Source organism: Rhipicephalus microplus, chromosome 9 (genome assembly GCF_043290135.1).
Source record: "Rhipicephalus microplus isolate Deutch F79 chromosome 9, USDA_Rmic, whole genome shotgun sequence".
NCBI lineage: Eukaryota > Metazoa > Arthropoda > Arachnida > Ixodida > Ixodidae > Rhipicephalus > Rhipicephalus microplus.
In genome coordinates, this window is record NC_134708.1 from 102,389,211 (window position 1) to 102,405,068 (window position 15,858).

Genomic DNA, 15,858 nt, shown 5'->3' on the forward strand with positions numbered 1-15,858 from the left:
GAGCCGGTGCGGATCCCTGCCGTGAAGTGGTAGCATAGTGTCCATTGGGTGATATGCCCTGGTACCGCAGAGGAGGCATGGACACCGTCCCTTAGTGTTCCGATGGGCAGCTGAAGCGGCGGCCGGGTTGTTCACTCCATCGCCCAAAGAAGCGTGAACGGCGTTCCTGGATGGAGAAGCCCGCACTGCCGATGAACCACGAAGAAACGTACCGGTGGCTTTCCACAGAGGGTTCACTTGTCGTCAGAATCCATAGCCAAGGACACGTGGACGGCGTCCCTTGTGAAATAGTACCGGTAACTTGTACTGCAGCCGCCGAGGAGGCCTTGACGCCGTCCCCGAACGGTGGTGGCAGTGGCAGCAGGTGAACCACCGCCGAGGAGGCCTTGACGCCGTCCTCAAGTGGCGCTTATCACGGCTGTCCTGGATGAAGATGCCGGGACGTAAGACTTCTTCTTTGTCGACTGCGACATTGTGATGAGCGAGACAGAGAACAAGAGACAACACCCGATCCTGGGCCAGCTGTTCTTATTTTGACTTCGTCTTCCTCCTCCTTGCTCTAGCTATCCGCGCGCCGAAGCGCCAGCGTCTTTCTTGGTTGACACTATATATATATATATATATATATATATATATATATATATATATATATATATATATATATATATATATATATATATATATATATATATATATATATATATATATATATATATGACGTATGAAGCGATGGTTCGTAGAGGCAGAGAAGGAAGAAGTGAGATTAGAATAAACATGGGGTATGAGCCAGGCCACGTCACCCATTCATCATAGCGTCATACGAGTCGACAGGATGGAGACCTGCCTGCCCCTTCATCAGTCACTCATCATCGACACCCTGACCATACATTGACTACCAAATCATCGCCTAGGATGACAACGACCAGCACCATGACAGAACCATCGGCTGACCTCGACATCCCCAAGTACACCGAATCAGCGGACGACGGACCCGTACAGGCCTGGTTCAACCTAATCGAGGTCCACGCCGCCGCTGAATCCTGGTCGGAACGGGAGATGATCATCAACTTCACTGACTACATCTCGGGTGAGGCATTTAAGTTTTACCTCACCCACATGTTTGAAAATGACCAGTCATGGCAAAAGATCAAAGAAGAGATGTTCACTTGTTTTAACGACTATGAACAAGACCTACTCATTGCCAACCATCTGAAGAAAACCGCACACTATCATCAATTCCCTAAGCAGTCCTCAAGCATTCGAAAGCCCAACGCGAATCGAGAACAGCAACAAGACGAAGTGGCACATGCGTTTACCATGCGTGTTTTGGGAAAAACCTTACCATCAAGCACGCCTCCCTTCTACATGAAAGTCAGCATTTCGAAAGTTCTCGCTCAAGGATATGACGCGAGGCGTTGCTCATCAACCTGATGCTCTTAATTCTTCTCCTCGCATATGCGGTCCACCACGCGGTTTTCCATCACCCGGCTTTTCAAGCGCTCCTATCGCTTACCATTTGCCTCATAGGTACGCTGCGACCACGGTGGAGGACCTGACGCTTCACGAAAATACCCTGTCAAGCCATGCTCCTTCCGGACGAGTTCATTCATTACCGTGCAGGTCACACACACTAGACAGTCGAAACAAAGCAGAAGGCTCAGACAAATCGAACACCGTACGCTGCCAAGCGCTAAAGCCCTTCGTAGTGAACAGTGCAGAAGAAGCCTCCAAAGACCTTTTTGTCAATTCTAGTGCACAACCTTCATTTTCTTTTGAGAATCACGACAACCCAACGACTACCAACTATTCATTGGTCACACCAACTATCAAAGAAAAGCAGGCTCGTGTTACTAAAGGAGTACCACCTCGACAGATTCCGCAACATCAGCAGTGCCATCAAGAACTCAAAGAACTCCGGAAAGTATGGCAGTTACATCAAGCACTACGGCGAACTAAAAGAAGATCACAAGCAGATGTGCGGCTTAAGGATGGTCGTCAGGAACGACACCAACTAAAGGAAAGACCAAGTCAACATCTGAGCCATATTCGTAGAAGGAAACGTCAAGGAAGTCTTCTGTACCAGATAACAAGGCATCATGTACAATCCTATCGACGGAGATACCACCACAGACTGAACGCTACCATTTGCAAAGTTCAGGAACACAGACATCGTATCATCAACTTCGGTTCTGGCAAACGCCAGCTGGAAGAAATGCTTCTGTCTCAGCCATGACACAAAATACAGCACCCAGGACAGAAAATTCGGCGCATACAACGTCTGACCATCGAAGGCTACAAGGACGTCCAACCTCTTTAGTTCTTCGCAGCTGCTGAAGCCGTGTCATGGTCAGTGCAGTTGTGCAAGACGTGGTTATCTTTTCCAGAACGCCACCGTCAGCCTCGCCCACCCGAACGCCTGTGTTAACCCCGGACTGCTGCACTCCCTCCTGAAGTACTTGAAAGTGCACTGAACTCCTCTGGAGAATAGAACCAATTGTGAATTTTGACATTTGTCACTTTCCAAACTCTCCTTGTTCACTCCTTGTTATACATACATATATATATATATATATATATTTATATATTTATATATATATATATATATATATATATATATATATATATATATATATATATATATATATATATATATATATATATATATAGTGAGAGTGAGAATTCAATGGGCCAGTTAGTCTTCATGAAGGTATGGGAGGCGTGAGGCATATTTTATTTTCACAATTCAAACATTAGTAGCCGACATCAACGAGGACCCCGGAAGGCTCTCCTGCCTCCGAGAAAATTGGTGAGAAAATTGGTGACAGGAGGAAATTGGGGACAAAGATTGATAGCTGGAGACCATGCTTGTTTTTCCTGACTGACTCGTACCTGTACACTGTCCTTTCTTGTTATTTTTCTTTCCTCTTTTTTTCCTTTTTTTCTTTTTTTCACATGCACATATAAAGTGTTTATGTTCGCCTACCACTTGATGACCATTGAAGGGAAACGAACGAAGATGAAAGGTAAAGAGCCGACCGACCAATTAAGGGGAAACCCTTTCCTTCCGCACGCCGTCACGGACCCCTCCCGCCACCGCGGCGACAATCTTGGGTGGCCCGACACACGTCGAGAACTGACCAGCACGGGATAAGAACCGGATGTGGACGTACACGGACATTTGGTTTCGTTCTCAGTGTTGCCAGTAGAGACATTTGGTTTCGTTCTCAATGTTGACAGTGGTTCTTCCTTTTTTACTTTCTTTCTTTTCTTTCTTTTTCTTTTTTCTTTTAGTTTTTTTTTTCTTCTCTTTTTTCCTTTCTTTCTTTCTTTCTTTTTTTAGTTCTCTCTCACTCTCGCAAACATCTTTCAAGGCAAGAGGACCGCGGCAGCAACGAAGTTTGGAAGTTCATATCAGTATAACTTATCCCCTGACGAAGGGAGGACCCTTCCCGATACTGTTCGGAAATAAATATATTTATTCTTGTTGACAAAGCTCCCGTTGTGTGTGCCATATCCCATCCCATATATATATATATATATATATATATATATAGCGAGGATGCGCTATATATATATATATATATATATATATATATATATATATATATATATATATATATATATATATATATATATATATATATATATATATATATATATATATATATATAGCATATATGTATATATATATATATATATATATAGCATATATATATATATATATAGCATATATATATATATATATATATATATATATATATATATATATATATATATATATATATATATATATATATATATATATATATATATATATATATATATATATATATATATATATATATAGAGCATCGAATGCGTAATTCGAAGGTCGTAGGTTCGATTCCTGCTTACAGTTGGTAATTTTTTCATCCACTTTTCTTTCTTCTTATTTACATTCCATTAATGTTAATAACTTCCCCTGTACATTCCTTGGCATTACTGTCTGTTATATCTCATTATTATTGTGTTAAAAACACGGAAAAACGAGCCCTTAGGTATACACTTCTTTCCCTTATTATATATATATATATATATATATATAGCGAGGATGCGCTAGCCTCCTATTTCTGCGGTGCGATCATCGCTTTTCCAGCGGGTTCATCTGAGAGTGCGCTTATATTGTGAGCGAACAAGGGCGCGGGGGGGGTGGGTGGGGGGCGTTACGGTTGCCGCACTAACGCGGCCGGCAACGATTAGCGCGTGGCTCTTGCGATCACAGAATTCGGGAGCTTCATCGGGCTGCGCTCTCAACAAAAAAAAATGGTGCCAAAAGTGTACTTAGAGCAGCCGTCTACATAAAAATGTGCTCTACACACAACGAACTGGCACCATTGGCGACACATGACGTATAGCCCTTTGTAGTGACATGTGCTGCCCACGAGAGGCGCTTCTCATCAACGCCGTGACTACGCATGAGCCTTGTTGTGGTTATATACTGTGGTTTGCTTCGTAAAACATTTGAATGTACTGCTATCACATTCATTGCTACGGCCTTTTGACTAAACTGTGACTGTTTCATTTCGCTATTAGGGCTTCGGCGCATCCACTTATGGTTAGGTCATTTTCTGAAGAAGGTAATCGAAATCTCTATATTTCTCGTTCTGCGCACTTTACTAATAACTCCTTGCTGTGGCGTTTCTAGAGCCGATTCCATATTCTCTACTGCATGTTCTTCAGCCTGTTTCTTGGCTTATTTGGGGTTAGAGTCGCCCATCAGAACAGCGTACTATGTCTTTACGTTATTGTTGGCTGACCTCAGGTCTCCATAGAAGCGTTTGATCAAGTGTGAATCATGGCTCGATGTAAGTGCGTAGGACTGTACGACCTTCATCTTGTAACTTTTGCTAAACTTAATAGTAATGGTTGTCACCCTCTGACTGATTTTATAGTACCCCTCTATGTTGCCAGCGATATCTTGTGTATAAATAAACAGATCCCTAGTTCTTTTCTGTCAGCTAATACGTGGTAGCATAGAACGTGTCCGCTCCTGAGCCCTGTATAAGCCACACGTGCCGTCCTATATCTTTTCTGAGCCCTAATAAACCCCATTTACCATCCTCTAGTTCTCCGAAAAACACAGCTAGACTAGTCTTACTAGATAGCGTTTTAGTGTTGAACGTGGCCAATTGAAGATTTTAATGGCAGCCTGTCCAGACCCAGGAATTCTTAGCACCCTCTGCTGCGTCGCAGGTCTGACCCCCTCCTTGGACAGTCGCTTCGACGCCGCTGGAGACCAAGGACCGAGATTTAATTTGCGCGTACATTGAAAGGTGAGGGCCGAGTACTTCACCAAGGAGACCAATCCTGCTTTGGTGAGGAAGTGCATTACTGGCAAGTGTTCGCCAGTGACGCCGCACCTAGACCTCTTGTTTTTTTTTAAAGCGATTACTTTATCATGCGTTTCATGTAAATATAATGATGCTGATGGTCCAGCATCTGCATTCAAACCGAATTTTGTCATTCCATGCTAGACTGCTGTGCTATTTCTAATAGGAGTTTCTGTTGGACTTTCTAAGCACTGTACAGTACCACCTGACCCCATCTAAGTTTTCAACTTAACAATACTAATAGCTCGCGTGGCTTTTCCTAACTGTTTAAAGTTCATAATTTTATTTAAAAAAGAAAAAGAATGGTGTGGCTTCGCACCCCTGACCTCGAGAGTTTAAGCCAGCTTAGTGCCAAAGATAAACCTCGTTCTCACGCGTTTAATCTCTCCTACCTTGCTGCTGTGATACAAAACTTTGACATCGTTGGCTTCAAAGTGTCAACTGCTCCCTACCAACTGACGAGTTTAGAGCTCCTGTTTTGCGAAATAATTGGTGACATTTATGTGATTATTACGTTGAGCCTATACGTCGCGGGTGGTTGGAGTGCATGAAAAGGAAACGCGATAAGTTTGTAACTAATGAAAAATAAGCTGGCTCTGCCTTTAAGGCTGTATCCTATTTTGTTGGCGTTTTCAAGTAGTGAATAAAACTCTGGTAAGTCGATATAGTAGTGGTCCTCATTCGAGAGTCAGATTTACGTACTGGTAATTACACCTACGGTGAGCCTAATAGCGCAGAATAGTGGAATAAAGGCAAGGAGCGAATCATTTCTAATTCTTGAGAGCGGCGAAAGGTAAGAAACTTTGTACAAAGTAATGATGAGTCTGCATAACTCACCGCAAAACATCAGATTGAATTGATAGACCCCGATGACATTCAGCAACAAACATATAAACAATGATAAGTCCGCATGACACGTTCGCTTGAAATATTTTGTGAACTATGTCAGGAATACTGCCATCGTAATTGGGTTCTATTTCCGCTGCTCTTCGTGCTTAAAATAGGATTATTTATTGTTGAACTACCATTCTTGGTTATCTTTGTTACAACAAACTGCGCATGTGTGAAACCGTCAGAGAGGAAATATTTTAACTATTCAAGTTGCTCAGGAGCTTTTGAAGTGCTCAGCAACTTTGGTACACTACCAAAAGTTTTACTCGTCTGAATATTGCTGCTGTTATGCTCGTTGCGTGTGTCAAACACCAAGAGCAGAGAAAGCTGTGAGTCAGTCTCGCAGATGAGTGAGGCACCATGAGAAAGTATTATTATGCACTTTCGTACATTCATCCTTATTCCTGAAACTTAGTCACCCTTCACAAAACTTTCTGTGTTTTACACATTATTTCAATTTAATTTAATGTTGCTTTAAATACAAATAGTTAAGTTGAAATTGTTGCGCGTAGCGTGTGGCAATTACTGTCGAAGTGATTTTCAGGTCCCAAGCCACTATTCTTAGTGCCACTTTTCATTAGGTGACACCATTATTTTATAATAGGTTTGTTATACCTTAGCCACTCAGGTGGTGCTGGACCATGAGAGTTGAATTACTAGAAACATAAGAGTGGGTGTAGCACATTCGGCAAGCATTCCTAAATCCTGGCTAGTAGATCGCCACTATTTGTCAAGAAGAAGGTATATAACATGTGCATGTTGCCGTTACTTACTCACAGAGCAGAAACTTGAAGGCTTACAAAGAGGGTTCAGCTCAATTTGATGACGACGCAGCAAGTGGTGCAAAGGAAATTGACACGGGTATCATGAAGGGACAAGAAGAAAGCAGAGTGGATCAGAGAAGAACCTGGGGTTAAATTAGCATAGTCGAAATCAAGAAGAAGAAATGGTCATCGGCCGGGTACGTAGCACAAGGCATGATAACCACCGGTCATTAAAGATCACAGACTATATTCCCAGAGAAGGCAGAAAGTTAAATCACCAGATGAGATTAGGAAGTTTGCGGGAATAAAGTGGCAGTAACAAGCACAAGACCAAGTTGACTGGCAAAACATGGGAGGGGCATCTGTTCTGCAGTGGGCGTTACTGGCTGATGATGATCCACTCGGGCCGAATACCCAAAAAGTTACAGAAATAAACTACAATGCTATAAAAAAAATACACAAGCTCCCGCTAAAGAAAGCCATGTGCAGATGCGAAGCAGCGGGCGCTTAAGCTTACACTAGGGATGGCGCTGACACTGGCACACATTGCGGCTTTGCGCAGGAAAAAAGCCTGGGCAGGCGGAAAGCATGCATTGATGAAGCGGTGTTTCATACTGGGACAAGCCGATTGCTGCTAATGAGCAATGTGAGAGGGCACACTCTCATTAGACACAGAGCCCAACAGTCCGCTTTGAGTTACTGAGCACGCGGTGAATATTTATTGTTCAACAACGCACAGGTGAAATCGCGCACTGACGCTACCTTAAAGGTCAAGATTCCGGGATTATATACAAGTGGTGGCCAGTGAATCGATCAGCGCGAACAGTAGGCGTTTTCAATGGAGAAGCTCCCCAGCAGACGCTTCCTGCGTTGGCATTACAAGGCTAGAGGATGGATCGCAGGATACAAGAGAGCGGGAGGGGTCTGAAAATGCGCTATGAAGTTGTGAACGACGCTTGGTGAGACTAGAGAAGAGACAGAGTGAGCGAGCATAGGCTTGTAGACGCGGCCTGAGTGGTCATTCCGGGGCGAGATAATGGGATAGGGTAGGCGAGCGGAGGGGAAGTGCGTGTGCTATGGGGAAGTAAATAGCACAGGAAGGGGTGCCTGGCGGAAATAGAGGGGGGGGGGGGGGTATGCGTGGACAGGCAGACGCTGCATGCATCGGCGTTGCGAGACGAGGGAGGAGAGCGTAGGAGAGGAGGGGCAGGACACGCGCGTGCAAAATGGAGCTGTAAATGTAACCGGGGAGAGAATCCTATAGGGGAGGGGGGAAGCGAGCGTAAGCCAGTAGATGGTGCCCGCGTCGGTGCTGCGAGGTGAGAGAGGAAGTAGCGCCGGATCTAGAGAGCGATGGGCACGAGGACGTGCATGCGTATAAGGATGTTCGCGCCGTACGCCGGACAGAGCTCGACCATAAGATACTTGGCATCTAATAAATAACCTAAAATCGTTTGAAAGCATTTCGTATACTTGAGGACAGACTCCAGTGGAGTCCAAGTTAGCGCACCACCGTTTCGCTTGGTGAGCGAATGCGCGTCTTCCTACGCCTCATCGACACGGGAAAGCGCGGCCTCGTAGCGTCACTTTTATCTCATTGGGTAGGGGGCTTTATAGGAACATGGGACAAAGAGCTTGACAGATCTCTCCGTACGCTACTCATGCGCACTTCGATAACGAGCAAGAGTTTGATAAAGCGCAGAGACGGTTGCGCAATGTCGCTCACCGAGATAGTGGATCTGCCTAAAAAACTTTTTCTTGGGCCGAGGAAGCCCTGCAGAGCTACCTAAACCATTGGTGTCGCCAATGCTCTTGTAAGCAAAACTGTGAGAACTGAACGAACGGGAATACCTGCATGCCCATGCTGAGGGCTTCTTTAGATTTGACCACAGTGGACCTGTCATATGTTTTAGGGTTGAAGCTCCTTACGCCATGGGTCGTATGGGCCGTGTCGTAGTCGCAGTAGTTCCGTCTCGTTTAGTCCTTAGAATATCCGCTGGAAGGTGGTTTTTCTGTATGTTGAATATATGTGAAAATTTGCAAGATGGCGGTACTTGGAGTGCTCACTACATCACTAGATGGGTGGACGCACAGATGGACCGACAGACAGACAGAGAGATGGACGGACGGACAGATAGACGGAGAGGTGCTCGGACAGATGCACAGACAGGGAGACGAACGAATGGACGGACGGACAGATGGACAGTAGTGGCGGCACCACAGTGAGCCGAAGTTTCAGTTTCTTTTTACAAATATTAAGAGAGAGATGCAAGACAAGAAATGACACGCTCCGATGACCGCCCCACCCTCCGCGGCGAGAGTTACCAGGCGCACGGGTGGTTTGCTACCCTGCACTGGAGAAAGGAGGAATACAGGGGTAAAGAGGCAGCAGAAGAGAAAGAAGAAAGACAGAATCTCGGCTGAATTTTGGGGAGCACATCTGGACTAAACCACCCGATTCAAGGCCGATCCCCCGTAGGTTCGAGCTATAAACTCTGGGAACATCATCACAAAAGAAAGGAACAAGCAAGCAAGCAAACATGTGGAGCACAAGCTTTCGCTCGAATTTGTTGAGTTTAGGTATTTTAGTAGCACTTCAGCTGCTGTCAGCGCTATCAAAGTACACGTCCAAAGTCCAAGAATTTTCTGTGCTGAAGATTATGTGGGGTCAAGTTGGTTAAAAACCAGCCGGAGGGAGCATCACTGGCATCGTAGCGAGAGCAGCTTGTGCACAGTACGTGTTCGAAGGACCAAACGTAGCTAGCGATTCTGTATGCAGGATTAGCAGGTAGAGATGTCCATCATACCAATTCGAAACAGCAATGGCTCGGTGAATGCGACACCCAACCAAAGGCGGCATAAAATCGTCCCATCGTAGCGGGAAAGCTGGGAAAGTTGCAGTTTGAGAGAAAGATCAAATTACAATAGAAATATTGTTACGAATAAGACACGACGCTGTATCGACGAGGCTGTAGAAGAGATTTACTTAAAACCAGCAGTAATGTCGTGACCGTTTCACTAGCGAACGAGTGGAGAGCACCTTTCTTCCTCTTCGTCAGGCACACACGCCCATCGTCCCACAAAATATCAACATGCATGTAGCAGAATCCCCGGCGGCCGAAGCGCCGTCTCGGCGCATCTGGATGTCAACGTCAGCGGGTGCGTGGTAAGGCTTCAAGCGTGCGACATGTACGATATCGGTGGTCTGTGAGGCAGTTGAAGGCGATGGGGCAGCAGGCGTAATTTCGTATGTCACAGGAGCAACTTCACGAAGGACTCGATATGGACCTGTGTAGCGGGAAGGAAGTTTTTTCGACAAGCTGACTTGACGGGTCGGGGACCACAGCAGCACCAATGAACCGGGTAATAAGTGCACGTCGCGGTGCCGTTGATCGTACAAACGCCGCTGGTTCTCTTGAGAGGCCAGGAAGCGAGTGCGGGCGATTTCGCGTGCGTTGGCAGCCCGAGTGATAGCGTCAAGGGCATATTCGCTGCTCGGTGTCGTGGTAGACGGAATGACTGTATCTAGGGGTAATGTAGGTTCTCGGCCGAATAACAGAAAAAATGTGGAGTAGACGGCAGTGTCATGGTGAGAAGAATTGTAGGCAAATGTGGCGTACGGCAACGCGAGATCTCAGTCGGTATGGTTGGTAAAAACACGCTTAGTGAGCATGTCTGTAAGAGTTCAATTTAGACGATTGGTTTGCGGGTGGTATGACGTAGTCAGCTTGTGTCTCGTTTGACAGGACTGCAAGATGTCGGCTATGACCTTCGACAAAAAAGGTGCGGCCACGCTCTGTAAGCAGCTGCCATGGGGCTCCGTGTTGCAAAATCACGTCCTTCAGGAGGAAGTCGGTGACATCTGTGACGCATCCTGTTGGAAGAGCTCGTGTGATGACATAACGCGTGGCGTAGTCGGTGGCCACGGCTATCCACTTGTTACCCAAGGAATACAAAGGGAAAGGGCCAAGTAGGTTCAAGCCAACGCGGAAGACGATTCTGACGGAATGTCAAGTGGTTGAAGGCATCCGGCGGGAAGCGTCGATGGTGTTTTGCGGCGCTGGCATTTCTCACAAGCCGCAACGTATCTTTTGACTGAGCGTGCAAGGCCTGGCCAAAAGAAGCGTTGGCGTATTCGGTCGTAAGTGCGTGACACACCAAGGTGACCAGCAGTCGGAAGGTCATGAAGTTCATGTAGAACTTCCGAGCGAAGGTGTTTCGGAATGACAAGAGGCAGGGTCAGTCCATCCCGCTCAAAACTTTGGCAGTATAATACACCATCTCGGAGCACGAATGAACGATAGGGCTGATCGGAAGATCGTGATTCGAGGCGCTCAATGATAGCGCGCAAGGACGCATCATGACGCTGTTCTTCACCGATGCATGTCATTTGCGAAAGGAAAAAGACGCAAGGCTTGATGGCGGTGTCAGGCATAGAGCTCAACTCAGCAACTGACTAGCGTGACAGGCAGTGTGCGTCCTAATGTAGGCGTCCGGACTTGTACGTTACCGTGTCGGTATACTATTGCAGTCGCAGAGCCCAGCGGCCGAGCCGGCCAGTAGTATCCTTCAGTAACGAAAGCCAACATAGCGCATGGTGGTCCGTTATTACAGAGAAGCTCGTGCCATATAAATATGGGTAGAACTTCGTGACGGTCCAAACAAGAGCAACACATTCACGCTCTGTTATTGAATAGTTGCGCTCGGCAGCTGTAAGAAAGCGGCTAGCGTATGCGATGACTCGGTCGCGTCCCCGCTGGCGTTAGGCTAGGACGGCTCTAATGCCGTGACCACTTGCATCGGTTCTGACTTCTGTCGGAGCGGACGGGTAAAAGTGCGCCATATAGGTGGAGTCGTGAGGAGGGTGATGAGCTGAGAAAAAGCGGCAGCTTGAGCGGAACCCCACGTAAAAGTCACGTCTTTCTTCAGAAGGTCGGTGAGTGGTCGAGCGATTGTTGAAAAATCTTTCACGAACCTTCTAAAATAGGAACAAAATCCCACAAAGCTCCGGACATCCTTGACAGACTGGGGTACAGGAAAGCTCGTGACGGCAGGAATTTTCGCTGGGTCAGGCTGCACACCTGATGCATCGACAAGGTAGCCCAACACCGTAACCTGCTGGCGGCCGAAGTGACATTTCGACGAGTTTAGTTGAATTCCAGCAGTGCCGAAGATGTTGAGAACCACTGACAAACGCTGGAGGTGCGTCTCAAATGTAGGCAAATATACAAGGACACCATCTAGGTAGCACAGGAATGTTGACCACTTGAACCCTTGCAATAGCGAGTTCATCATACGCCCAAGCGTGGCTGGGGCGTTGCATAGCCCAAACGGCATCACCTTGAGTTAGCATAGGCCGTCGGGAGTTACAAACGCAGTCTTTTCTTGGTCTTTCTCGCCCACCACAATCTGCCAATAGCCAGAACGTAGGTCAATTGAAGAAAAGTATCGCGCGCCATGAAGACAATCGAGGGCGTCATCAATTCGGGGCAAAGGATAAACGTCCTTTTTTGTGATTCGATTAAGATGGCGGTAATTGACGCAGAATCGCCACGTGTGATCTTTCTTTTTAACGAGCACAACGGGAGATACCCAAGGGCTCGAGGAGGATTCAATAATTCCTTTGGCTAGCATTTTGTTAACTTCTTCTTGAATTACTTTACGCTTTGTGGCAGACACCCGGTATGGTCGGCGGTGAATGGGAGGAGAATCAGCAGTACTAATGCGGTGCAAGTCTGACCGAGCGGACGGCTGTCGGTGTCAAATACGTCGCGGTAGGAAGCCAGAAGGCGGAATAGGGTGTCGGATCGCTCAGGTTTGAGTTTCGGGTCGATCATGGGGCGCAAGGCCGAATCGAGGGATGTGGCATCCTGCGGGCGACATGGACGATTGATTGGAGCATGCATCTGCCGCAAAAGCGGTGACGTGGGCGTCTATTAAGGGTCGAAGCGTGGCGACTGAAATTTCGTTCGGCAGTACTTGCTGCGTGAAACCAAAATTGATAATGGGCAGACATGTTCGGTTAGAGGCCATAGTTACGACGGAGTGTGGCACAGTGATGTCGCGCGCCAGGAGAACCTCAGGAATGGGCGTGACGACATATTCACCGTCAACAATGGGTGAACTTGTTGCCAATTCAATGAATAAGAGGGCTTTTGGCGGTATCCGACTGAAGTCTGTGGTACAGAGGTTTTTCGGCATCTCGGGGCGAGAATCTGGAAGAAGAGGAAGTTATAAACAGAGAGTTCCGGCGTAACAGTCGATCAGCGCCGAATGCGTCGATAAGAAGTCTATCCCGAAGATGAGATCATGAGGGCAATCGTCGATCACGGTAAATAAAACAAGAACATGGCGGCCAGCAAGGCTAATGCGTGTGGTACACATACCAATGACGGCCACAGTTTCACCATCGGCGACACGAACGGCTCATGTTGCGGCAGGTGTGAGTACTTTTTTGAGGCGGCGACAGACACGAGCACTCAAGATCGACCCCTGAGCTCCAGTGTCAACTAAGGCCTTCAAAGAAAGACCGTCGACATGCACTTCCAGCAAGTTCTTATTAGTAGGGAGCGTCAACGAAAGATTTGGGTCACTCGCACTTGATGCATCACTACCTCCAGGAGCTGCACAATCTAGTTTTCCGTCCGGGAAGATCCGTAGTTAGTCGGCGATGGATCGCGGTGGGGTTGGGGCGACGGTGAACGGCGGCGTTACGGTGACGGTGAACGAGTGGTAGAGTGGCTGTAAGGTGCGTCGGAAGCAGGATACTCACGGCTGGGTGAATACCGACGGGGGTCCACGTGTGGCCGAGGAGAAGAAGAAAATTGGCTCCAAGGGTGGGGCGTCCAAGTACCGCGACAGTAGCGGCAGACATGGCCAACCGGGTGACAGCGGAAGCAAATTGGCTTGTCGTCTGCTGTTCTAGATTCCGTCAGATTGCGGGATCGCGGAAGAAAATATGAGTCGTGGAGCGGTGCATTTATTGTCATCAGGGTGGAGGCGGGTGGGAGACAGAGCAGGCCACAGGAAATCCGAGCTTTGCAATTTCTTGCCTCACGACGGCTTGAATAACGGAGACCGCTGGAGGCGTTTCTGCAGCGCCATTGTCGAGTGGAAGTGAAGGAAATGGCGTCGGACTTGACGCCTCAAGCTCCCGTCGAACAATACGTGTCACGTTCTTCTGCATGGGTGGCATGGCAATGAGATCGGCACAGGTAGATGTAGCAGGCGTGTTTGGTAATCGCGTAAATTGAGACAGGACACGGCGGCTTTTGGCCCTTTCGAAGCGGCGGCATCCTTTGATAATCACATCGACGGTCGTGACGTTAGTGCACACGAGCAAGTTGAAGGCATCGTCCGCGATGCTCTTGAATATGTGACCCACGTTGCCACTCTGGCATTTGCTCGTCAACTTTCCGGCACAACGCGAGCACGTCCTGTATGTAAGAGACATACGACTCTGTTGAGGATAGCACCCGAGCGGCGAGTTCTTTTCGCGCTTCCATTTGGCGACCAGACAGGTCCCGAAAGATGTCACGTTGTCGCTCCTTGAAGATATCCCAGCTGGTGATCTCGGTCTCATGGGCGTCAAACCAAACACGTGGGGTGCCGTCCAAGTAAAAGATTACGTTTGCGAGCATCATAGTAAGATACAATTGGTGTGTCTGGCTAACACGCTCATACATGCGGAGCCAGTAGTCAACATCAAGCCCAGGTTGTGCGGAGAATGTACCGGGATCACGCGGGTAGGGCATCGTCAGGTAGGTAGTGATTGGAGCTGCAGATGGAGACGCAGGCGGGTTGTCATTGGTAGCCATGGTCAGAGACGGAACGGTGCGGCCACTGCGAAGCTTCGTGGTGAGGACGGGGAACGTTCCACCTCCACCCAATATGTTACGAATAAGACACGACGCTGTATCGACGAGGTTGTGGAAGAGATTTACTTAAAACCAGCAGTAATGGCGCGACCGGTTCACAAGCGAACGAGCGGAGAGCACCTTTCTTCCTTTTCGTCAGGCACACACGCGCATCGTCCCACAAAATATCAACATGCATGTAGCAACATCAACTGCATCATAATGGTTGTAGTGGCGGAAATGAACAAAAATTATGTACTGATGCTGGAATCAGCAAACGCACTGCAAAATTTTTTTCATATAAATGCTTCCATTATAGTTCTATTATAGTTAATCGTGCGTGTGGCTTCTTTACTGTACACCCTTCATTGAATGCACGTTCCACCACAGTCAGGTGAGCACCAAGACCCTATCACAGAAGGCGAAATGGCAGTATTCACGTTGGGAGACGTTCAACGCCTGGCAGAGGTTAACATGCAGGAGGACGTTAGAACCTACATTGCCCTGAAGGCAGGTCATGGAAGGACCTTTAGGGAGAACACAGAGGCCTTCAGCAGGTGTGTACACACTACGTACTATATATAGAACGTAAGTTTTGCTGTGAAAGCAAGGAAGTGATTGTGATAGAAATGAAGTAGAATGTTCTACACGGAAAGCCTAGCGAGTCATTCATTTAGCAAACGTGGCTTTTGTTGTTGGCCAAGTGACCGCTGCAGTTTCTATGAATCCACAGCGTACTTTCGTGACACGAGCACAAGACGTACAAGACTATCAGGTATCAGTTGAATTCCCGTATAAGGTAAAATTGGGATGCCCTTCATCTCTAATATGCCTGTGTCATGACAAAGCAACGCTGATTAATAGGTGGGGCCCGAGGGTGCAAGGCAGACGCAACTTGCCATTACCCTTGCGGTCATCTTGTAGTGCTAACGGATCTGTGCAACTCTATGCAGAAACACTTCACAGTCACATGCTTAC

At 47.2% G+C, this 15,858-nt stretch overlaps 1 protein-coding gene across 1 annotated transcript in view; it reads left to right on the top strand.

The window, feature by feature from the left end:
* The window catches only part of LOC119164668 (L-lactate oxidase), a 61,389-nt gene that overhangs the window by 19,821 nt on the left and 25,710 nt on the right, over positions 1-15,858 (top strand). The window contains exons 2-3 of the mRNA XM_037416887.2: positions 5,233-5,312; positions 15,271-15,437. Coding sequence (XP_037272784.2) covers positions 15,307-15,437 — 131 coding nt within the window. The 5' untranslated portion in view covers positions 5,233-5,312; positions 15,271-15,306. The remainder of the gene's footprint in view (positions 1-5,232; positions 5,313-15,270; positions 15,438-15,858) is intronic.